The 22872-nt window shown below is 34.3% G+C and overlaps 5 protein-coding genes across 7 annotated transcripts; 2 read left to right on the top strand and 3 right to left on the bottom strand.

Moving 5' to 3' along the window:
* Positions 1-1502: 1502 nt before the first annotated feature.
* Positions 1503-2972, bottom strand: LOC101213486 (S-adenosylmethionine decarboxylase proenzyme 4). Its single transcript, XM_004134118.3, has one exon. It carries the CDS (start codon positions 2860-2862, stop codon positions 1840-1842), a length of 1023 nt encoding a protein of 340 aa, XP_004134166.1. The 5' UTR covers positions 2863-2972; the 3' UTR covers positions 1503-1839.
* A 5290-nt stretch (positions 2973-8262) lies between these two features.
* On the top strand, positions 8263-9864 carry LOC101204914 (BSD domain-containing protein C22A12.14c). Its single transcript, XM_004134414.3, has one exon. The coding sequence runs from the start codon at positions 8377-8379 to the stop codon at positions 9610-9612; it is 1236 nt and encodes a 411-aa protein (XP_004134462.2). The 5' UTR covers positions 8263-8376; the 3' UTR covers positions 9613-9864.
* Positions 9865-10696: 832 nt separating this feature from the next.
* Positions 10697-14663, top strand: LOC101212196 (protein FAR1-RELATED SEQUENCE 7). Of its 2 annotated transcripts, none has more exons than XM_031883445.1 (2): positions 10697-11673; positions 12025-14663. In XM_031883445.1, the coding sequence occupies exons 1-2, from the start codon at positions 11664-11666 to the stop codon at positions 14343-14345; spliced, it is 2331 nt and encodes a 776-aa protein (XP_031739305.1). In that variant the 5' UTR covers positions 10697-11663; the 3' UTR covers positions 14346-14663. The 2 variants fall into 2 exon arrangements, with proteins under 2 accessions (XP_031739305.1, XP_004134160.2); XM_004134112.3 differs by having other exon boundaries at positions 10698-11673; positions 12020-14663.
* A 341-nt stretch (positions 14664-15004) lies between these two features.
* On the bottom strand, positions 15005-17022 carry LOC101213723 (membrane protein PM19L). Its single transcript, XM_004134119.3, has 4 exons — positions 16770-17022; positions 16444-16663; positions 16268-16313; positions 15005-15364 (listed from the first exon to the last, which is right to left on the bottom strand). The coding sequence occupies exons 1-4, from the start codon at positions 16891-16893 to the stop codon at positions 15245-15247; spliced, it is 510 nt and encodes a 169-aa protein (XP_004134167.1). The 5' UTR covers positions 16894-17022; the 3' UTR covers positions 15005-15244.
* Positions 17023-17463: 441 nt separating this feature from the next.
* Positions 17464-22629, bottom strand: LOC101212441 (glutamine synthetase leaf isozyme, chloroplastic). 2 transcript variants are annotated; one of them, XM_004134113.3, is made up of 14 exons: positions 22361-22629; positions 21375-21640; positions 20998-21037; positions 20795-20898; positions 20655-20703; positions 20394-20500; positions 19838-19925; positions 19612-19740; positions 19441-19515; positions 19098-19151; positions 18987-19024; positions 18729-18888; positions 18580-18640; positions 17464-17963 (listed from the first exon to the last, which is right to left on the bottom strand). In XM_004134113.3, the coding sequence occupies exons 2-14, from the start codon at positions 21626-21628 to the stop codon at positions 17824-17826; spliced, it is 1299 nt and encodes a 432-aa protein (XP_004134161.1). In that variant the 5' UTR covers positions 21629-21640; positions 22361-22629; the 3' UTR covers positions 17464-17823. The 2 variants fall into 2 exon arrangements, with proteins under 2 accessions (XP_004134161.1, XP_011651002.1); XM_011652700.2 differs by having other exon boundaries at positions 21375-21643; positions 22361-22603.
* Between the last annotated feature and the right edge of the window lie 243 nt (positions 22630-22872).

The following is a 22872-nucleotide window of genomic DNA, read 5'->3' as shown; positions in this document are numbered from 1 at the left end:
TTGGATTTAAGATTTTTCTACTTAAAAAATTAATTTTCTACGAATTTTCTTAAAATCTAAATATTTTTAAGATTAAAAGTTTTCTTATCACATTGTCTTATTTTTTTAAGCCAACAATGGAATTGTTAACATTAAATTCTCACAAAAACAAATTGAAAATTAATATGTATATATATATATAAATATATATATATATGGCTATTTCGTAGGTAACTTTCACTTTCTTCTTTTTTTGTTTTTCTGCTTTACTTTTATTTGTTTTTTAGCTATTTATCTGATTCCCCTTTTCCTTTCTTTATTCCAAGAAAGATACTTTTTTTTTCGCACGGGTGTTTCATATATTATATTCACCATACCTTTATTTTTATTATTCTTCTTCTTTTTTATGGATACAAAAAAAAAAGGTCATAAATTAAAGGAATTTCATTGACAAATTAAAAAAGAAAAAAATTATTACAAAAAATAGAAAATTTGAAATTGAAAACCAATAATATATTTGGACACTTTTCGAGGACAGCGACCCCTTCAATCATTCATTAATTTTTTCGCCCATAGCTATCACTTTATCTCTCGGCTGCATTGGGCTTCCTAGTACGTTGGGCTGGGTTTATTTCATGTGGGCCGTACGGCCCAATTTAACTTTGAGTTTATTCATGTAGCCATTTTAGGAATAATAGCAACTTTTTTTTAATTTATAAATATAATAAATTCTATTAAAGATAAACTTTTATTATTTACTCGGATAGTCTGATTTTTTTATAGATTTTACTATGTTTGAAAATTGTTACTATATACTTTGATATTTTAAATCTAATTGTTATATTTTGTAATCATGGTTTGTTTTTAAATAAATAGCTAAAACTAAATTGACAAGCTCAAAAAGTAGCTACCGATGACAGTTATAGTTATGATATATCGCTTTGTTTGATGGGATTTGAATACTTTGAGTTGTGGCCTGTGGCTCGCTTATAGAGTCATTTGGTGCTCAATTTGCATAGTTGTCATCATTTCCTAATTGGTTAGTGAATTATTGTAAGTATGATGTTTCTACTTTTCTTCTTGAATCGGAGTATGGATTCGATGTATTTTTTTGTTTCAAAATAATTAAGCATGGTAAATATTGTTTCCAAATGCTATTTGCTTCAATATTTACTATCAGAACTTGTCATTTTTCCATCTTGATTACTATTTGCCATATGTACTAAAATATTTTACTTTTCAAGCACTTGCTATTATAATTCATAGAGTTTTGTGTAGCCTTATAGTTTAACTTAAACATAGACGGAGTAGAGAAATGATAAATAATAAAATAACATTATGAAAATTGAATTATACAAAAAAAGGCAAACACGGTTTCTTGATTAAATTGAAGTATGAAAAGATGTAATTAGAGTCAAATTGAGTATAACTCAATTGGAGTGTGTTAGTAACGACGAGATATGTAGATCAAATTTTTTTCACCTAGTGTGACACTAATTTTTTTTGAACCAGAAGAAAAAGTATTTGTATTAAAATTAAAATATTTTAAAATATAATTCTTTTGGTAATATATTCTAAGATAAGGTAATAAATAGTAATAGACAAAATAAACCATTCAAACTACAAAGGAAAATGAAAAAGAATGAGGTAAAATTTCCACGTAAGCTAAGTATGGACCATCCCTTCTCTTCCCACACAGCTGGAATGATTTAGGCTCCATCCAGCCCTTCATTTTCATCAAACATACCTCCACGTAAGTCAATTCCAATGTCCACGTCACCGCCACGTCCGTTTTATCCCCCTATAGTTTCACTCCCTCAAAACTTTTCACCTATTATCTACTTCCGCAACAGCCGCGGTCTATTTCCGGCGAGCCGTGAAGGTCTGAAACACTACACTTCCAGCTGACGGGAACTCGTCCACGGCACAACTCCGACACTTCAATCCGAGGGGATCGAGAGCACCGGCGACGAGGGCCCAAACCTCGTGACTGGCCCCGGTGGTGGCCACGGACATCGCTGCCGGCCGAAAAATCTGCACAACCTTCTTCAACATTCGAACCAAATCGTCTGGATCATCGTAAACCGACCCGACACACTCAAAACTCGCGTAACTAAACCCATCCTCCGGCGTCACATGAATTGTGGAATACCGATCCCCATCGATTCCATTCATCGAATACCCACAAGGAAAAAACGCAAATTCACAAACCAAACCACTCGGATTAATATCCCCGATTCCAGTCAAATTGGTCATCTCCTTTCCGATTGAATTTCCAGCTTTTCCATCTCCGGAGCGGAAGTAGAATTTCCGAGCGAGAATCCGGTCGAGCTCTGTCATACAAATTTCAACGGTGTAAAGAAATTCCGGATTTCGGTGAATCAAAGCGGCATCGTCGGCAGCAGTGAACACATGCCATGAATGTGAAGGGAGATTCGAAGGGATAACGGAGGCTTTCCGGTAATGGAGGTTTTCGGGGAGCGATTCTTCTAAGTAAAGAAGTTCTTCCTTGAAGCTCGAATGTGGGAATGGTTGAGATTTGGGGAAAATGAAATTGCCTCTGGTGTAACGGCAAGAAGAGAGTGTGAGGCCGAGACTTCGAGCTTGATGAAGGAAAGGAAAAATGGATTTGAGGAGCTGAGTAGTACCACAAGTTTTGATTATGATTTTAGTTGGGTAGATGAAGAGGCTTGATTCCGATAAGACGTAAGCGTCGAAGAAGTGATTTCCAACAGAGGAGACGATCGAGCAATGAACGGTTCGGAGGATTTGTTCAAGGGAACTCAAGTCAATTTGCCGCAGACCCATGTGGATAATCGGTTCATTCCCAGTGAAATGAAGCTCTAAACGCTTTTCAAAGCCTTCAAAACCAGACTCCGCCATTGAAGAAACAGAGGATTTGGAGAAGAACGGAAGATTTGGAGTGAGAGACGACGAAGGAAGAGTGTAATTTATAAATGGGATGAGTTAGAGAGAGAAATAAGAGAGAGAGAGAAGCATGCTGGTGAGGCAACAAAGAGTCATAATTGGAAGACATAATGAAATATGTTGTTGGTAATGCCACAAAGTCTGTGCTTTTTGAAATCTTTTAAAAAACAGAGCATGTATGGTAAAAATTATTCAACTCAAAAGCATATCTCTATTTCTCTCTCTTTCTCAAAATTTCCCATTTGGGTTCTTTAGTTATCTTCATTAGAGGTTAAACAGGTCATAAGAGAACAAACTTTGTGACTTTTTTAAGTTTCTCAAAGATTAAAAAAGTTTCTTTTTACTTTTTTCTATTCTTATAGAGGTTTCACTATAATGGATTAATGATACGGATGGAGACAAGATGATGAGAAATGGGTTGAAATTGGCTAAGAAATTGGAGACCAAAGAAACTAAGAGTTTCGAATGTAGGTTACAGACAGAAGGTCAAGTTCTAGACAGTTTAGATTATTGAGAAACAGCACGACAGCTTCCCAGGCTTTGGACATAATCATAGGCTACGAAACTAGACGTTCTCGATTTCTCGAACATGTTCGAAATTATTAACATTAATTGATCAATTAGAGCAACACTTAGATGAGCATTATGTGAGTAAGAAACAGAGCAAAACACATAGCAGCAAGAAAAGGGATGAAAAATGATGCTAGAAGATCAAGAAGGGATGAAATTGGATTCATGGATTTGTTAATTTGTTTTTCTATAAAGGAAACCTTAGAAGCTTAAAGTTGAAATGAATGATGGGTTTAGTGTTAATTGTTTGTTAATGAAGAGACGTGTCAGAAGATTAAGGGAATGATGATGATGATGAAGGTTGTTTAGTAATGGAGGAAGAGGAAGGTGGTTATGATTGAAACAGATAGGTAATATGAGACAGAGAATGCAGAAAGTGAGTGATAAAATGGTTAAAGAAAGAGAGATAGAATGATGAAAGTAAATCAGTTTAGAAGAAAAAGTTGAAGCCGATTGTATTCATCTTATTACATCCCTTCAAACATAAAAGTATTTAAAAAATATCTCATAAAAGTTTGTCTATAACAACTTGTCGACATTTAGACCGGTTTTAGAAAATAGATGCAACCTAAAATGTAATTAAGCGTCCTTTTTCCCATAGAATGATTAGCAAAAGTGTATGAAGAGGAAGGGAGTGTGGGAGGCATAGGCAACACCACATTATGAGCACCATCCCACCTCTTCTAGATGCATGCCAACCCCACCCATCTATTTTTTCTCTCAAACAACGTTCTTATCTAGATTGGATTGGGTTATATTACAAATATGTTTATCTAAGTAATTCATGTATTTCTTTTTTATTATGGTTCATTACTAATAAGTTAGAACGTTAACATGATTGAATTACACAAAAAGTTCAAATCGTTGGAGATAGCACTAACAAAAGTTTAATCATGCAATGAAAACAATATCCAAAACATATTAGTAGGAAGAAAACAAGATTAAGAAACCATATCTCCCATACATTTTCGAACTCTCTCATACCCTTATAGAGTTTATCCCGATGGTCAACCCAACATTTTGTTCATGTAACTTTATTTTGTTTAGTAGCTTAGTAATTTTATAGTAATCTCTTACCAATTACATGAATCTATACTAATTTGTACTTTAGGTACTTTCCTAAAGTCCCATCACCAATCCTTGTCACTTCCAAGTTTGAATTTAATTTCTTGATCTTTATTATAAAATAGTAGAAAGCTATATGTTTTGGTGCTATGTAGTTTAAGTGGTTTTTAATTTTAGTATTAAAAGTCAACCACTTTCTTAACTAATCAAATACTTTTGGTTAGATAGTCTCATCCAAAGTTCTCTTTTGATAAATAGTTCCATTCTAATCCCAAAATCTCCCCATTAACAAAAATCCTTTTGATTCTCTCTTTTTTGATTTGGCATCTCATCTCTTGGTCTCCATTGTTGATTTATTATTGACCTTTTTTTAAAAAGAAAAATTGTATATTATCTTTTGGTACCTTTGCCCTAAACTTTATAAACCTATTTACCATCAAAATTATTACTATTGTTTATCAATCAAATCAAAATTTAGAAATTTTAATTAATAAGTATTCCGTCGTAAACAAATATTAAAATATTAAAATGGTACTATTTTAAAATATAAATATATGAGAAAGTAAGAAAGAGAGATTAATGTTACTCATAATCGAGTGCCACCAGTGGGCTCCGGAGAGCAACCGGCGGCATAAATGTAGTTTGTAGTACGGGTTGGTTTGAGTATTTCGACACGTCGGTCCCATAGAGCGTTTCCATGTGCGACACTTGGGATGGGTTTGTGGGCAAAACTATTTCTCTTCAGCCGTCACACATGCCTCGCACGCCGACCTATTTTCTTTTTCCTTTATGTTATTTATTTATTTATTTCAATTTGTACTCATCCAAATACCCTTTTTTATTTTATAATTTTTTGGAAAAAAAATATCAATCATTAAAATCATGAATTTAAAACTCTCAATTAAATTACACCCGCAATTCAATTCGTTCGAAAAATATGGTATGATATTTAATATATTTTATTTAATATTTAAGATGTTAATTTAAATTTATATTAATTAGTTTTAGAAAACTTTTATAATCCTTGCTCTTCTATTAGACGAAGATAACTAGCACCACTGACATAATAAAAATTGGAAAGTCATGCGTTTGTTTGGTAATCATTTCATTTTTTATTTTTATTTGAAAAATAAAATCTACCTCTTATTCACGACTTAGAACGATGTTCAAATTATAATTTATTATTAATTATACAATGTTAGATCAGAGATGATAGAAGTGAGAAGGAATGCAGCTTAAGAAAAAAAGAAAAATATAGGTTATTGTATATTGGATATATTTCACACTCTCTACCACTAATAAGCAAAAATGAGTGGCAAAAGAGCATGCCCAAACAATTGCCTTGAGAAAAAATTGACCCCCACCCACCCAAACTCCCCATTATTCTTTTTAGTTCATACAACTAAAATTCTAATGGGTTGGTGGCCTGACCACACACCAATTAGCCATTGCCCAAAATCATTATATATCCTTTTTGTTTTCTAAATGTTTTAAATAATAATACCACTTTGAGTTAAACGATTTTTAGATTTAGATAATACGTATTAACACAATCTAAAGTCGACTAAATTTGATTTTATTTATTAGAAAGATTTTCTTTTTGTTATAGACCATATCTTAGTTCTTTTCTATTTCACTTTATTTGTACATTGCATGCTATAAACTAAGCGTGCAATTCATCAACTATGGTTGTGCTTCATTTGGTTCATTCACCTATCATCAATGCCTAAATATTTGTTTTCTTTTTCCTTTTATAGGAAAATTGCTTCTTTTTTATTTTTTTATTTATTTTCAAATTTGATAACAACTTGTGAAATTTTAAAAAATATTATTATAAAAACTTACATTTTAAAATTCCAACCAAATTTGTGTTTCTTATTTATCTTATTTTTTTCATTATATGTTATTTTATCACTCTTTTCACTTATAAAATATAATTCAATATCTATAAATAAATATCATTAAAATATTGAATATTTTATCTTACAATCTAATTTATAACTAAATATGTCACTAATTAACTTTTTTTTGAGTACTATTGTAATGTATGGAAATTTCAAACCACATCGTAGTTATTAATACACTCACTTATATAACATGACTACAAATATGTCACTAATCTATTTGATAGAAAGTGAAGAGTTGAATGACGTATTGAATAGTGCAACAATTTAAACCTATCATGTGTGGTATTGAAAGTAATTATATCATTGGAAAATGGCGTCATTTGAGCAACCTTCTTTTTTCAATACTTTGGTTTTTGGTTGTCTTCTTCAACATCCACTCATATACTCAACCCGACCAATATAATCTAATGTTAAAGTATTCGTCGATAAGTCAACATCCATTTATACAAAAATCTTAGAAAGCTCGTAAAGCATTAACAAAAAGTTTATCATTCAATTCAATATAAATAAAAATAAAATACTCATAGCAATATGATCTAATTTAGCTTTTGTACTTTTAAATCTTTAACAATTTAATTCTTGAACTCTAATAATTTTACTTTGAAATCTATAGCAATTTTTTTTTTTTGTCACAAACTATGATTAAAATTGTCAATTTTTATTACACAACAACTTCATTTGTATATTTTGTTTAAAAGTTTCTATCCCGGATCATTGTACCAATGGGTGTGTGTATAAGAATTCATTAAGTCACGACAATACTTTTCATATTAGCGACTACATCAAGTAGAACGACTAAATCATTATTTATCATAAATCTCTGGAGTCTATGACTAAATTCTTTTAAATTTGAGATTAGCTCTCAACAAATGATAAATCTTTTATTTTTTTCGAAGGGTAAATATGTCCTTTATTAGTGTTGGCACAAAAAAAGAATTTGTTACCCTAAAATTTTCATTAAATCTAACAAAGAGATAAAATTAAATCTACAAATTTAAGTAAACCAAATTTGGTATAGTTTTGAGTTTGTTTAAAACACAAATTAACCAAATAACTTCACCATAAAACACAAATTAACCAAATAATTTGAACAAAATGTTTTAGCTTAGCTTCCACAATATAAGGGTAAAAGTGGTAACAACTTGTTAAATTTAATGTTAAAATTCCATCATATCTAATTTTGGAGTGTAATTTAATAAGATTATATTAATGTTAGAATCATTAATTAGCCAAACATTACTTTTCAACCCTTTGAAATAATGTTCATTAAATATTTGAATCATCTAAGTGCATAGTATAACCAATCCTACAACACAAGCTATTTAAGAAAAACAAACCATCACGGTTCCACATCTCCAAGCCAAATAATAAAATTCCAAAAAAAATTAACAGTTTTAATTCATTGTCACCCGATGTTCGTATTTCCAAAACAATATTTATTTGAGAGTCACATTTTAATAAATCTGAAAAGAAATTGTTTTAACTAATATATATTATTCTTCTAATTAAGTCTTGATAACCAAAATTGAAACAATACCTTTTGTAACATTAAAAAAAAAACTAATATACTCTAAAGAAATCCTAGTTTAACAAATTCACTTGGTTGGGTTAATAAAACCATATATTTCTTTTTGAATAAATTGTAAGTATTATAATAGTTGTAATTAAACTTTTAAAGTTCTTTTATCTTTAAATTTCTAAAAGTGTTTGGTTTGATCTTAAAATTTGGATAGGTTAAACAAATCCATCAAAATCTAACTTAACTAATTTTCGTTAACACTAATTATTTTTAATTAAAGAAACTTTTTGATATTAAATTCCCCATTGAATTTTTTATTCCAACTATAGGATTAATTCCACTTTTGCCCCTCGCCTAATAGATCTTTTCCCAGGAAACTCCCAGTAAGTTCCAAAACCTCGCATTCGAATGGATCTCTTCCCCGTCTTCTCCGGCGACAGAGCGTCGGAACAGTCCGATTTCGAGGAGGAACACGACGACGACGACGACATTGGTTCAGTTTCTAATCTCTCCCCTCCAAGTACCAGTTGGAGCTTCGGTGGTCTGATTAAGACTCTCGCGACCAAGTCGGAATCCGTAATTTCAAACTACCGCCGTGATCTTGAGGAATTAGGATCTGGATTGAGGAAGGAAACGTCGGTGATCCGGGAAGTCGCATCTCGTGCCGTGAAGGATCTTCCGACGACGCTCGATGTCGGTGCGTCCGTTGCGCAAGAATCGCTGGAGTCTGTCGGCCAAGCTATAGATGATATCGGAAGTGCCGTCTGGAAATCGACTTCTAAGATCATCTCACACGGTAGGGATACGTTTTTAGCTTCTGATTTAGTTTCTGAAAATCATGAAAATAACAGCGATATTGTGATTTCGTCAAATCAATTAAACAAACCTAGAAATATTGAATTCAAACAGTACAATAGATTCAATACACAATTGGTTGCGATTCAGCGAGACCTAAATACATATTTAGAGGAACCAAATGATATAGAGAATTACAAGAACTGGAAATTAGGGTTTGTATTGGAAGAGAAGGAAAAAGAAATTGAGGATTTGGTTAAAGAGAGTGATGATGTTCGGGAAACATATCGGACGGTGGTTCCAAGCAGAATCAGCCATGATATCTTCTGGAGTAGATACTTTTACAATTTTCACAAGATTAAGCAAGCAGAAGAAGCTAGAGTTAAGCTTGTGAAGAGAGCCATATCTGCAAAAGATGAAGAAGAATTGAGTTGGGATGTTGAGGAAGATGATGATAAAGAAGGAGGTGTGAGTGGTGAGAGTTCAGAGAATGGGAAAACAATAGAGGGAAATATGAAGAAGATTGACGTTGATGATAGTTTGAAGAAAATGGGTGGAGATGGAAGAGGAGAAAGTGTGGATTCTTCTTGCAAAGACAGCGACATTTCAATAATTTCAAGTCAGGGTGGTGAAGAAGAAGAAGAAGAAGAAAAAGAAGAAGAAAAAGAAGAAGAAGAAGTTGGATGGGATGAAATTGAAGAGATTGGAACCATTGAAGAGGCTAAAGGCAAGGTTTTTGCTTCAGGTAGTGTACAAAAATTTGGTTTGAACAAGAAGTTGAGCGTGGCAGAGGACGAGGAAGATCTGAGTTGGGATATTGAGGATGAAGATGAACCTACTAAATCATGAACAAGATAAACATTTTTTTAATTTTTTTTTCTTTCATCAAGTTATAAAGTTAATAGAATCTATTGATTTTGGGACTACAGTGTTTTTGTTTAGTTGATAAAGCATAGTCATTTGGGTTGTGATTATTGTTCATATCTCATTGTCCACACATGTATGTATGAAAAAAGAAATCAAATCGTTACCAACTTTTGAGTGTTGATTCCTAATCACAATCTCTACTGGATTAATAGTAACAAAACCTTATATTGTGTTCTTCTTTTTCTTACTTTTCGAGATAGAATGCAATAAAAATAAATAGTTTGGATGCATCTATTCGATTTAGAGGTGATTATGTACAAATTAAAGTGATAGAATATATTGATTTTTTCAAAATATATGTGAGATATAAACATCATTTTCGTATTAACTATACAGTAGATGTGTTAATATACATTGGACAAATCACTTGAAAGTTGACTGTATTGAGTTTCTTGAAAAATAATGTTACGTTTTCTTTAAAACATACAAAAGTTTTGTTGACAATAAATTTATTTCTTTTAAATGAGTTTTAAACTAAGCATTTTCATAAGATTGACATAACTGCTTGAGAAATTGAGTTTTCGTCATCCTTACTTTCATATTCTTGATGAAGTTTATTTTATTTGTTTATGGGTTGTTTACTCATGTTATTAGCGTAATCTATGAAAAGAAGATTTCATTAGAGTTATCTATGAAAGTAAACAACACTTATATTCGTGATTATGACTCATTAAGATTATGACAATTTTGTCTATGAATTAGTAAACTTAATTTAACATTTGTTAAATGTTGAAAAATTAACTAGTATGTTAAATATATATAAATATTTTTTATAATAGTATCCAATCTTTGTTGGTAAATATAAAACAAAATATTTATAAATATAGCAACATTTCAATTTATGATCAAGTTGAATGATACTCACTTGATCAAATTTTATCTTTTAAAGTATTCACCGTTAAACTTTGAAAAGTGATAAAGTAAAAACTTTGAAAAGTGATAAAGTAATAAGATGGAATTATAAGTTAAATAGAATTTAAAACTTGTAAGTTTGAGTTTGTGATTAAATGTGTAGAAACAATGAAACATTTACTTTTTTGTTTTAATTTCAAAACACTACCCGTGCCGCCGATGAACATGATGATAATCAGTTTCATCCATTCTACAAATTTCATAATCTCACATTACATCTGAAACTATCTCAATATGATTTCCATATTGGAGCAAAATTATATACCAACAAAAGAAATGTACCCACCAAATTTTCATACGAAGTAGTAGTAGTAGTAGAAGAAGAATTGCTATGGCGGCTGCAACCCCTTTCCCATTCAGGAGATCTTCGCGGTTAATTCACACGAAAATGAAGAACTCAATGTATGTCCTACTCATTCGCGACAATTTTTCTTTCCATTTGCTGGAGAAGGAGAGTATCGTGGAGTGAAGCTTCAGATCGATAAGATTCCAAAATGGAAAAACCCTATCGGGATGGGTAGTGGCACTCTTCCAGAGACGACTACAGAGACGACGAACATGCTATAATCAACCACCGTTCTTCATCACAGACACTCTTTTAGCCCTTCGATCAACTTGCCAACCCGATCTCTTCCGTCAAGATTCTCACACACTCTCTTTCTCTCTCTCTCTCTCTCTATATATATATATAATATTATATAAATGTTATATATAGATGTGTTTATATATATATACACACACACGCATACACATATATATAGATGTACCATACAGTGTCGCGATTGATTGTGCCCTAGCGAATGGTCAAGCCTTTTAGGGTTGATGGTTGAAGAAGATGATGGGCGTGGCCGAAGGGAAAGGGGGGAGAATTTTCCGGTTGGGGATTGTGAGAACTACGACGGTGCTATCTCGGGTCAAAATGTACGGATAAGAAATTTTCGGGAGTTTGGTTTGTTGTAATAAAGAGAATTGGGTTTACGTGTGAGGAGTTTTTGCAATCTCGTAACTCTTTGGTTCTGTCTCTTCATTGATGGACAAGCTTTTGGGTGCTAACTTGACGAATGTCACCAGGTAATTTGAGATACGGGGAATTATTTAGTTCTTGAATTGGGTTGTTGTCTTCTTGTTCTTTGTTCCATTTTGCAATGGGGAATTGTTATCTGTTGTCTTAAGATCTGGGATTCTTCTGATTTCAGTATATTTGTCTTGTTTTATTGTTTTAACATTTCGAGGATTTTGTTGTTCTTTTATCTGTGATGTATCTTCTTCATTAGGAAAATGGTGGAATTCTGTTTCGTTGTATTAGAAGAGTGTTTCTCCTGAGCTCACACGCTGCTAGCTTTTAAGCCTTTTCTTTTGTTAGTTTTTTTATTTTTGTTCATTTTCCTGTTATTTGATGTATGTCTTTAATTTGCAGTTCAGACACTGATCTCAACAATGAACAGTGTGAGAATGCTATGATTGTGAAGGCATATCCAATTGATATGGTACGTGCGACAGATGCAGTGGATGGAGAGAATGCTAGGAATTGTATGCTCGAACCATTTGTGGGGCAGGAGTTTGATTCAGCAGATGCAGCACTTAATTTTTATACTTCATATGCACAGCGTGCTGGGTTTAAAGTTCGAATAGGTCAGTTGTACAGGTCACGAACTGATGGGGCGGTAACTTCTCGCAGATTTGTGTGTTCGAAGGAGGGATTTCAGCTTAGTTCACGCACAGGGTGTCCAGCAGTCATACGTGTACAGAGGCGTGATTCTGAGAAGTGGGTCATTGACCTCTTTCACAAAGATCACAATCATCACCTTGAACACGATGGTGGGGAAACCCCTCCTCCTGTTATTCAAGTTAAGGCTCCTAGATCTGCTAAATTGGCTGTTAATGTTTCTCATAGACGAAAGGTTCATTTATTCAAGGATGTTGAAGACGCCTTCTCCTGTCCTTCGGGATTTATTAACTCAAAGCATTTAAATGAAATAGGAAATGTAATACTACGGAAGGGTGAGCCTTGCGTCGGACTGGAGTTCAATTCAGCAAATGAGGCATATCAGTTTTATAATGCCTATGCTGCAAATGCAGGATTTAGAATACGCATTGGTCAATTGTTTCGATCCAAAAATGATGGTTCAATTACATCAAGGCGATTTGTGTGCTCCAAGGAGGGTTTTCAACATCCATCAAGATTAGGCTGTGGGGCATTTATGAGGATTAAGAGGCATGAATCTGGAAGATGGGTTGTAGATCGCCATAAGAAAGATCATAATCATGACCTTGAGCCTCAACCAGAGGCTCAAAAAAGAAATCTAATAGCTTCCAAAAGGTTCGCAGGTGAACTGAATTGTGGATTTCAAGGCAAGGAACCAGTTAACTTGAACAACGGGCTCGTCATGAAGAGAACTCGGGATAACAAAATTGGTAGTGATTGGTACCCAGGTCTTTTTGAATATTTCCAATCTAAGCAAGCAGAAGATACAGGCTTCTTTTATGCTGTAGAAGTTGAAAATTCTAACTGCATGAGCGTTTTCTGGGCAGATGGCAGGTCTAGATTTTCTTGTAGTCAGTTTGGTGATACTATCGTCCTCGACACTTCATACAGGAAAAATGCCCATGCGGTGCCATTTGCAACCTTTATTGGGGTTAATCACCATAAGCAACCTGTTCTTCTTGCCTGTGCTTTACTTGCTGATGAATCTGTGGAATCTTTCTCTTGGCTGTTTCAAACATGGCTTCGGGCAATGTCGGGTTGTCACCCAGTTTCAATAATAGCTGATCAGGACAAGGCTGTCCAACAGGCTGTTGCTCAAGTTTTCCCCAGAACTTTACACCGTTTTTCATCGTGGCAAATCAGGGAAAAGGAGCAGGGTGGTCTTGCCATGCTGGATGAAAACTTTAGATTTGAATATGAAAAATGCATTTATCAGAGTCAGACTGCTGAAGAATTTGATGTCAGTTGGAATACGCTTATTGGCAAGTATGGATTGAAGGAGAACGCTTGGCTTAAAGAAATGTACATAAAGCGTAATAACTGGGTTCCGTTGTTCTTGCGGGGAACCTTCTTTGCAGGCATCCTCGCGACGGACAACTTTGAATCATTTTTTGGCACACCATTCAATGCTCAAACACCAGTTGAAGAGTTCATTTCTCGTTACGAAATTGGATTGGAGAGACGTCGTGATGAAGAAAGAAAAGAGAGTTTGAACTCTCTAAACTTGCAAGGTTTTCTGCAAACAAAAGAACCAGTAGAAGAACAATGTTTAAGGCTCTATACTCACGCAGTGTTTAAGGTGTTCCAGAAAGAACTCCTGAACTGTTACCGATATCTTGGATTCAAGATTTATGAGGAAGTGGCTCTCAGCAGATACCTGGTGCGTCGGTGCGAAAACGACGACGAAAAATGTATAGTCACAGTGATATCAACAAACCTGACAGTGAATTGTAGCTGTAAAATGTTCGAGTACGAAGGTATACTATGTAGACATATCCTGAGGGTGTTCCAGATATTAGGAATAAGTGAAATTCCACCCCGCTACATCCTTCACCGGTGGACTCGAAACGCCGAGTATGGAACATTGCAAGATATGGACTCAGATGGTGGCCCTCAAGAACTCAAGACCGTGATGCTATGGAGTTTAAGAGAAGCTGCTTGTAAATACATTGAAGCTGGGGCAACATCTCTTGAAAAATACAAACTTGCATATGAGATTATGCGAGAGGGTGGAAGGAAACTTCGTTGGCAAAGATAAATATTGAGGTTAGACAGATATCTTTCTCTGTTCTTAGTTTTGTACTGCATGCACTATTTTTTACCTTTTTCTTTTTTACTTTGGTTGGATGAGTTTATTGAGTTGAGATGATACTTTCCTGGATATGCTATACCTGCATGTATATAAATATGTAAATGAACGGAATTTGAATTTCTTAGAATGAGTCAAACCTTTGTTGAATATTCGTGCTAACATGAGCCTATCTCTAAAGGTTGGAAGTTTCAATCTGTGCTGTTTATATATAGTTGGACAGACATCTATGTATTGGTTTGTTCAAGGGACTCGAATTTTGTATCATCCTGGTTTTTATTCCATTGCCTTCCTTAAGATAATTAGTAAGCTATAGAGCCGTTTTGTCCACTAATTTCTTAAGTTGACGCAAGCAACTAAACTGTAGTATAATTTCTTAAGTTGACGCAAACAACTAAACTGTAGTAGTGAACACCATGTAGTAGTGAACACCATTGAAGTTTGCATATTTATCGAATGACTATCTTTTTTTCTTTTTCTTTTTCTTTTTCTCTTTTAAGTTTTACATTTACGGAGGAACATCACTTACAACTCTGTACTTGAAACATTAACTGACTTCTTGACGCTATTTACTGAGCCAATGGTCCCTTGTTGGTTGAGATTACAAGAACGTATGAATCTTCAAGCATGTATTATTGATTTGTTGCATTTTCAAGCTCACATCTCATAAAATTTATAATGGAAAAGGAGAACAAATTCAAGTGCGATAGACGACATTCACCACATCAAATCCACACGAAATTAATACACGAAATTTTGAAAAAAGAATGAAAAAGAAAAGAAATCAAAAGTGTTTAAATTACAAGATGACTTTTTTTTCCTTTTGAATGAAATATTTTTGGTTTGATTCAAACCCTTCCTCCAACTTGCTTTTCAGCAACAACCATCTCTTCAACTCCAATTTGAACAGCACCTGTGCATAACAACTGAGTTGCACTTGTGATGATTGTTATTACCTCCAAAGTCCTCTGTGTACAAATATTTCACATTTCAATTATTAGAATCACATGAAGCCTCGTTTACCTCTTGCATTTCTCGACCAAGATCATACGAGAACAAAGACAAGTTTTAGTATACTATATAGAATAGCATGGACTAGGAATTGTTGTTAGTTTCTAGCTATATTGGTAGGATTTAAGAAAGATGTTGAATTACGAAATGAAGTAGGATAGCAACTCCTTTGTGCAATTATATACTGTTGAGGTTTAGTATAATAATAGAATTGTAATTATTGTTCACCATTGAACAACTACTCTTTCTTTTTTTATAAAGAAAATTCATGATTTTACAATATATTAGATAAATAATGATTTAATTAAGAATCTCTAAAGTTGAAGGTGTGCTAATTTACTGGCCGTCGTTTTCTACTAGGTCTATTCTTAATAATAGTTCAACTTATTTTAGAAGGGGCAAGCTAACATCTCTTTTTTTTCATATTACCAAAGTTAATCTCTTCTAAAGTATATAACTAAGGTGATTAGAGATAAGATTTGAACAACTTTTCTCAATTGAGCTATCACTAATTAGTTTGTATTTTTGCTCCCTGGGAAGAATTTGTTAACCGACAAATTATGATCGAACGACTTAGTGATACAAAAAAAAAATGCATCTATGTTTTATTTATTATAATTATAAAAAATGCATCTATGTTTTATTTATTATAATTATTATTAGAGGTTTTAGAATAGAGGTTTTAGAATAAATATCTAATGGAAAAATGAATTAACTCAAAAACTTTGCTTGTTTAGTGTCTAATTGTTCTAGCTTGAAGAATTGGGATTGGAGTATAACAAACATCACCCCTTCATACTTTTTCAATAATGAAAATAAGAAAAGTTAAAGTGGGAATTGTGCCAAATAATATTCCTTACCAAGTTTGAATCTGTCCAACCAAGTTCAATTTCTTTCCATGCAAATCTGAAAAAACAGAAAATCAAGTTAGAGACAAAGTTCATAATCAAATTACTATTGGAAAATGATCGTAAATAGATACTTTTGAACAAAAAATAACAAAAGAAGAGAAAAGGTAAAATTGTATAAGAAATACCCCATAGCAAGTATAGTAACAGCAAAAGTTGCAAGAGAGGAAACAGAGGCTGTGTGAATATTTGAGGAATCCCATTTTGTGACATTAGTGATTCCTGTGGCTGATGATGCCATTCCCATAACCCCAGCAATCAAAGAGAAGATAACAAAGAATCCCGTCGCCATGTTTCCGAACGGGAAGTATATAGGAAACAACCGAGCTGGCAATGTCAATGTTGATGCTACAAGTTCATAGAGTAGTAGAACACTTTAGATATCTGAAAAACTTGTAACATACTCAACATTCTAATTGGGTTAATGAAGTTTGTGATGCAAGTTGGAAGTTACCTGATTCAAAAGATTTCTCCAATGCGTGATTTACCGCCCACGAAGCGATGACGGTGATGATGAAGTAAAGTACGAGGTTAAGGACTAAAAGGACAGAAACTGCAGATTGTGCCTGAGTAGCCATTGATGGTTGGAGCTTAGAGAAGCTGTGAAAAAGAATGAGAGAGGATGAAGTTGCTTCCTTGCCTTGAGCTCAGAAGAGATATGGGTATAAAGGCACATACATATATATATTTAGTAAGCAAGAAGTTGTGCTTTTCCCACAAAAATCAAAGGACAGTTCATATACGGTTAAAAGGATTCCTTTACTTTCAGAATCAGAATGAAGTTTTCTTCAGTTCAAAGGAATAGCCAAAGTTCCTTTCCAATTCTTAGGCTTGCCTCATAATGGAGGAAAGAACAAGATTCCATTCAAACTAAACAAAGATTGAATCATTGGAATAAGAGATAAGAAGGCTGCTCAAGATTCATGTAATACAATCATTTTCTATCTTTAAAGGTAGAACAGCTTTTAATTCAGAAAACTCATTTGGGAAGAAAAAATCAGAATCAATATTTTGTTGGTTCTCATAGCTGTATTCCTTCCTTTTTTCTAAATGAACTGTGTTTTAAGATAGAGAAGACTTAAAAATTAGTTTGCAAAACAAAAAAATTGCCCGAATAACCATTACTTGAACATATGGGAATCCATCCGTAGACGAGAAAAATGCATGCATAAATTCATAGTCAAATGGTAACTGGATGAAGGGGAAAGTCTGAATCCAATTGAATGAACATTCAAATAAAGTGAACATCTGACATCACATAAATTTCAATCAGAAACAAAGCAAACACCATCTGCAAAGTACACAGATGAAGGTTTTTTTGCTTCAAAATATTTTTTTGGATGTGGGAATGTTCTGAAAAGCTGACTGGAATACTTCAAGACCTTTATTTACAAAAGGTCTTCTCTGCATTATCTAACAGAATGAGGGAAATTCTTCGCAAGGGGTTTGGTAAATTGTGCGAATCCACTTAGAACTTTGCCCTCAAGACCAAATATGACTCATTGGCTTCAGACCTTCAATGACAGTTTCTGAGCAGCCAGTGCTTCGGCTTCGAGTGTTGGCTCCCACAGTAACGTTGTTTCTGCTAGCAGTGAGGTCACGACATATGGGTCCATGTTTGAAGCCGGACGTCGGTCTTCCAAATAACCTATTACATGACAACAACAGAGTACAATCAATGAAAGTGTCACCGCCAAGAAAATTGTAAATGTCAAATAGCTTCAGATAACAGAAGCAAACTCCTTTAAAATACGAAGCTTCTTTGGTAAGGTATGAGGCTTTTGCTCCTAATTTCAGCTTATTTATGTTAAGAGAGAATGAAACTTCAAAAACACAAAGCGGAAATATTGCAAATAAGCACGGTTGACGTTTAATGTTAAAGAATTTTGACCTTCCTATTATGATTAAGCAACAACGGCGGTGCTTTTCAAATTAGACTCCATATGTCCTCGCTAGAATGCATCTTTTAAAAAATGAAGAAGCATATTTTCTTGGGCTACCCTTTCACAGACGAAAAGAGAACTATCAGGATCTATCTTACTAAAGCCTTCATTGCCGAGAGGAATAACTGTATACTCAATGAAAAAGCTAAGGCCTAAGATCACTTTACTGATTTGGTTCTTTTCAATGCTTTTTGTAACTTTTCACTTCCTCTATTGTAAATTTCATATATCAATGGAAGTTTTTATTTCTTCTTGAAAATAGAAAAAAATGAAGAACGAACATTACGTAGCATTTTTTTCCTGTAATGATGTAACACATACCTTTGCCTTGCTTCTCAGTGTCACGCCCCACACGGATTGAACAGCCACGGTTAGCCACTCCCTGCAGTTGGAATTTTCAACAGAATTTTCAAACATGCTCCAAATCTCATTGTTCAATACAAACATGTCCAGCAGATCTTCGTACATACCCAGGAAAACGTGTTGATACTTGCTGTTTCGTGCTTTCCTGTCAACCTTCTCTCATTTCCTTCTCCATAGGCACTGATATGTTCTTTGTGGCGAAGAGACAGATTCAGAATTGCCTTCTTTATGACTTCAAAGCCTCCTTCCTCTCTCATGCTCTTTGTACTGTAAAAAACGGATCCGTCGTTAGTTATGACAGCAATATAAACAATCCATTGTTTCTTCAATGATCATATTCAATGAAAGAGAATGCATCCAATTACCTGTAATTGGTGTGGCATCCAGCTCCATTCCAGTCACCCTGCCAATGAAGATAGATGAGAGAACCGGTTGATTTCAAGAATAAATAGCATATAACAGTTTGAGTTAGCTACCTCAATTGGTTTTGGATCAAGTGAGAGAACTACTCCAGCTTGCTCGGTGATCCTCTGTCAAGACAAGAAGAAAACATGAGTTTACATACATCCGACTAATATGCATAAACAAGCGCAAATTAACATCAGAAACTACCTACCTCAGCATTCATATGTCTCTAAAGAACTAACTTTATCAGCCTATGCAACTACTTAAAGTTAGAAGAAAATATATTTACTTAAGAGCAAGGAAATGTGATCTTATCGAGACTAAATAGAGCATCAATTTGTTGGCTCTTCAAGGTTTCATTTGTAACCATTTATTCGTGGACTGGGTACTCAAGGGTAAACATGGATAACTTACCTCAAGAATGTATCTAGAGATCCAAATATGATCACCAGCTTCGATCCCAACACTAGGACCAACTTGATACTCCCACTGCATAGCAAATATGGTAAATTTGACGGATTAAAAGAATTGCAGCATAGCAGCTTGATTTGCTAGATGAAGACACAAGTGAGAATGAGAGAGAACCTGGCCAGGCATAACTTCTCCATTGGTGCCACTAATGTTGATTCCGGCATATAAACAAGCCTTGTAGTGGGCATCTGATATGTCTCGACCGAATGACTTATCAGCTCCAACACCACAGTAATAAGGCCCCTACCGTAGATAAGAATTCATTGCAGATGAAGTTATGATATTGTATAAAATAGCATAGCAATGAAACTGTAAAGATTAATATCAAAAGAATGTCAACCTGAGGACCTGGATAAGCTCCAACTGGCCAACCTAAAGGCCACTTCACATTTGTCTGAAGTAAGGTGTACTCTTGCTCTATGCCATACCTAAATTACAATGGTTTCAGTATGATGCACTGAACGTGTACACCAAAAGAAGAAGAAAAGAAAATAATGTTTACTTTTCTAACAAAAGGCCATCTTAGAAGAATGAAAATTTGGAAATGGAGCAGGGTGGATATTTATTTCTCATTTCCTTCCCTGAAAAGATAATTGGGCTGGGCCTGTTTTCGCATCCTCACCATCTCTCAACTATGTGGCATATTTGCAACTGACCTTTCAAAGACTGGACCCCAGTTTTTATGCTAGAGAAATGCCTATAACTTCAAAATAGACCCCCCGGGGGGGGGGGGGGGGGCGCTTGAATTTGTAAACTTAAGCGGAGATATGGGATAAGTTAAAGACTATAAATAAATAACTAACCATGAAGGATTGGAATAGTTAATTATGCCAAGTTATATATATTGTTTTTCATTGAGTACTAAGAAAGATACTCTACTTAATTGATATACTAACCAAGGAATTTCATCCACAACTTTCTTGTTGCTGAAGATCTCAGCAGCTCTATGTCGTTTGTTTGTAGGGATGGGCACGCCTGCTGGTGTGTATGCATCGCAAATCACCTTCATTGGATGACAAAATTGTGCACATTCAGATATATGATGTCGAAACAATAGTTTGAACTTCGATCAATGACCCATTAAGATTGGAATACATAAAATGTCCTTCTCATTTTATCAACAATGATATTTAATTATACAAACATTGTGCACTCACCAAAATGTTGTTGCCACCACGGAAGGGATCCTTGAAAATTGCTTGAGGACTGGATAAAAAGAATAAATTCATGATAGTCAAATGAAGGTACTAAGTGTCATAATGATAATGAAGTAATGATTTGATGTCATAGAACATACTAGAGAATGACTTCACTGTCTTCCCCAGGTGCTTGCCCAGTACTAGATCCATCATAGTTCCACTTGGGCAGCTCAGATGGATGTTCCACAGGCTTTGATATGGTCTGATTATATCAAATAATGAACAAAATGAAATAAGAACGATGAGGATCAACCAAAGTTCTGGTATTTTACTATTCAAGCAGAACCAGGAGATAGCATACCCTCGACTTACTACGCAAATCGATGCCAGATCCTCCAATCCTATATCAAAAGCCAGACCACAAAGGTTCAGATTTTACAGTATCAGTAAAATGAAAAACATATTTTCTACAGTATGCATTGTCAAAAGATTTGCAGTTGGTTTCACCACCACAAATGATGAACTGCAATCCAATGAACCTTCATTGCAGTTTACATTTACATGAATGAACAGGAGCTACTTCCACTTGCTATGCCATAAAAACACCAATTTAACCATAGATGAAAGAGCAGTTATGGCAGTCAAACAGTGTTTTTATATATGATGATATGAGATAAAACATTCTAATCTGGAGTGTGATGGGTGAAATACGTGTTAAACAAAGAAGATAAGATATACCAGATATATTCAGCAATAATCTTGTCGGTATATGGAGTGACGTCCAAATTTAGTAGATCTTCCATTCTATTGATTGTGCCACCTTCAGATCTAACAGACAAGACTCTGTATTTTGAAGAGCTTTTTACTGCTCCTTTCTTGTTCTGCTTCAGAAGAATGGAACTCCACATCTTAGGAGTAATGGGGCTTGAACTCATTGGAGTCAGTTTAGTTCTCAGTTGCCATTGAGTGGATGGAGCTAAAATCTGAGCCATTGTTTGCCTCTACTGCTAGAAAGAGAGCGCTCAAAGATCAAATCTCGGAACTGAAGAATCTAACGCACTCTAAAGTGATATATAATAAAAAGAAGACAAAGGAAAAGTTAAAATCAGCTATTCCAAAGTTATAGATTAAAATACTATTACTAAGACAGAAACTACATTGTTTAAGAAATGCTTGTCAACAAGACCACTATTTCCTCGCGACCAAAGTTAATGTACTATGTCTCAAAAAAAAAAAAAATTAATTAATTACTCAAACTAAATATCCATCTCAAAAAACAAAACATTATTTTTAGTTCATCCTCCAAGCTCTCATAGTTCATCACTCCAAAGCCAAGATATATCACCAGGGTCAATGAGATGAAAGAGTTGAACATTCTCAAGTGTCAAGTGTCAAGTAAGCTGTTCAATTGATTCATATTAACTTCCAAGTTTGAAAATGATCACTCAAAGGGCAAGATATATCATCAGGGTCAACGAGATGAGAGAGTCGAACACTGTCAACTTAGTTGTTGAATTGATTCATGTTCAAACTTCCAAGCATAAGAAATGATGATCACAAGAACAAACCAGAAAAAACACAAAGTAACAATAGCCAAATAGAATCAGAAATAATCCCATGTCAAAAGAAGAAGAAGAAAAGGCAGTGGACTATAAAACATGGCCACATTACCCTGAATCCACAAGCAGCCACAAACCCAGATAATGAAAACCCAAAAAACTTACAAAGAACAACCGGAGAGTGGCCGGAAAGCAAACCCGGAACTGGGTTTTTCCGATAATGGAGGAAGAACAATGTGGGGATGAAGGTTGCAGGATAGAGATAGAGATTCTCCTGTGGCTTGTGTTAAAATGGAGGAGAAACAAAGATCCTACTACAACCAAACAAAAGGGTAGTGCTTAAAAGGGTATTTGTTGGCTTTTGGAAAGTAGATAGGGCTGCAAGATGAATGGAGGAAATTGAATTTTGGCTCTCGAGGGATAAAGGCGTTATGAAGTTTTCATGGAAACTTAAAAGGATTTAGAATTGAATATTGAAGAATCTTGCTTGACTTGATTGGTTTCACCATTAAATGACACATAATTACTGACATTCTAAGCTTTAAACACTTGAATACAACATGAATTTGGAGAGAATCTCGCAGATTAAATTTAAAAGTCTCAATCTTTTCAACTTCTTTTTGTTTACTGTTTCTTTGAATCAGCACTTATTGATTTAAAAAATCAAAGTGGTTGTT

The sequence above is a fragment of the Cucumis sativus genome, chromosome 3 (genome assembly GCF_000004075.3).
Source record: "Cucumis sativus cultivar 9930 chromosome 3, Cucumber_9930_V3, whole genome shotgun sequence".
NCBI classification, from domain to species: Eukaryota; Viridiplantae; Streptophyta; class Magnoliopsida; order Cucurbitales; family Cucurbitaceae; genus Cucumis; species Cucumis sativus.
The sequence above is the reverse complement of the archived record's forward strand: the minus strand, read 5'-3'. Positions and strand labels throughout refer to the sequence as shown.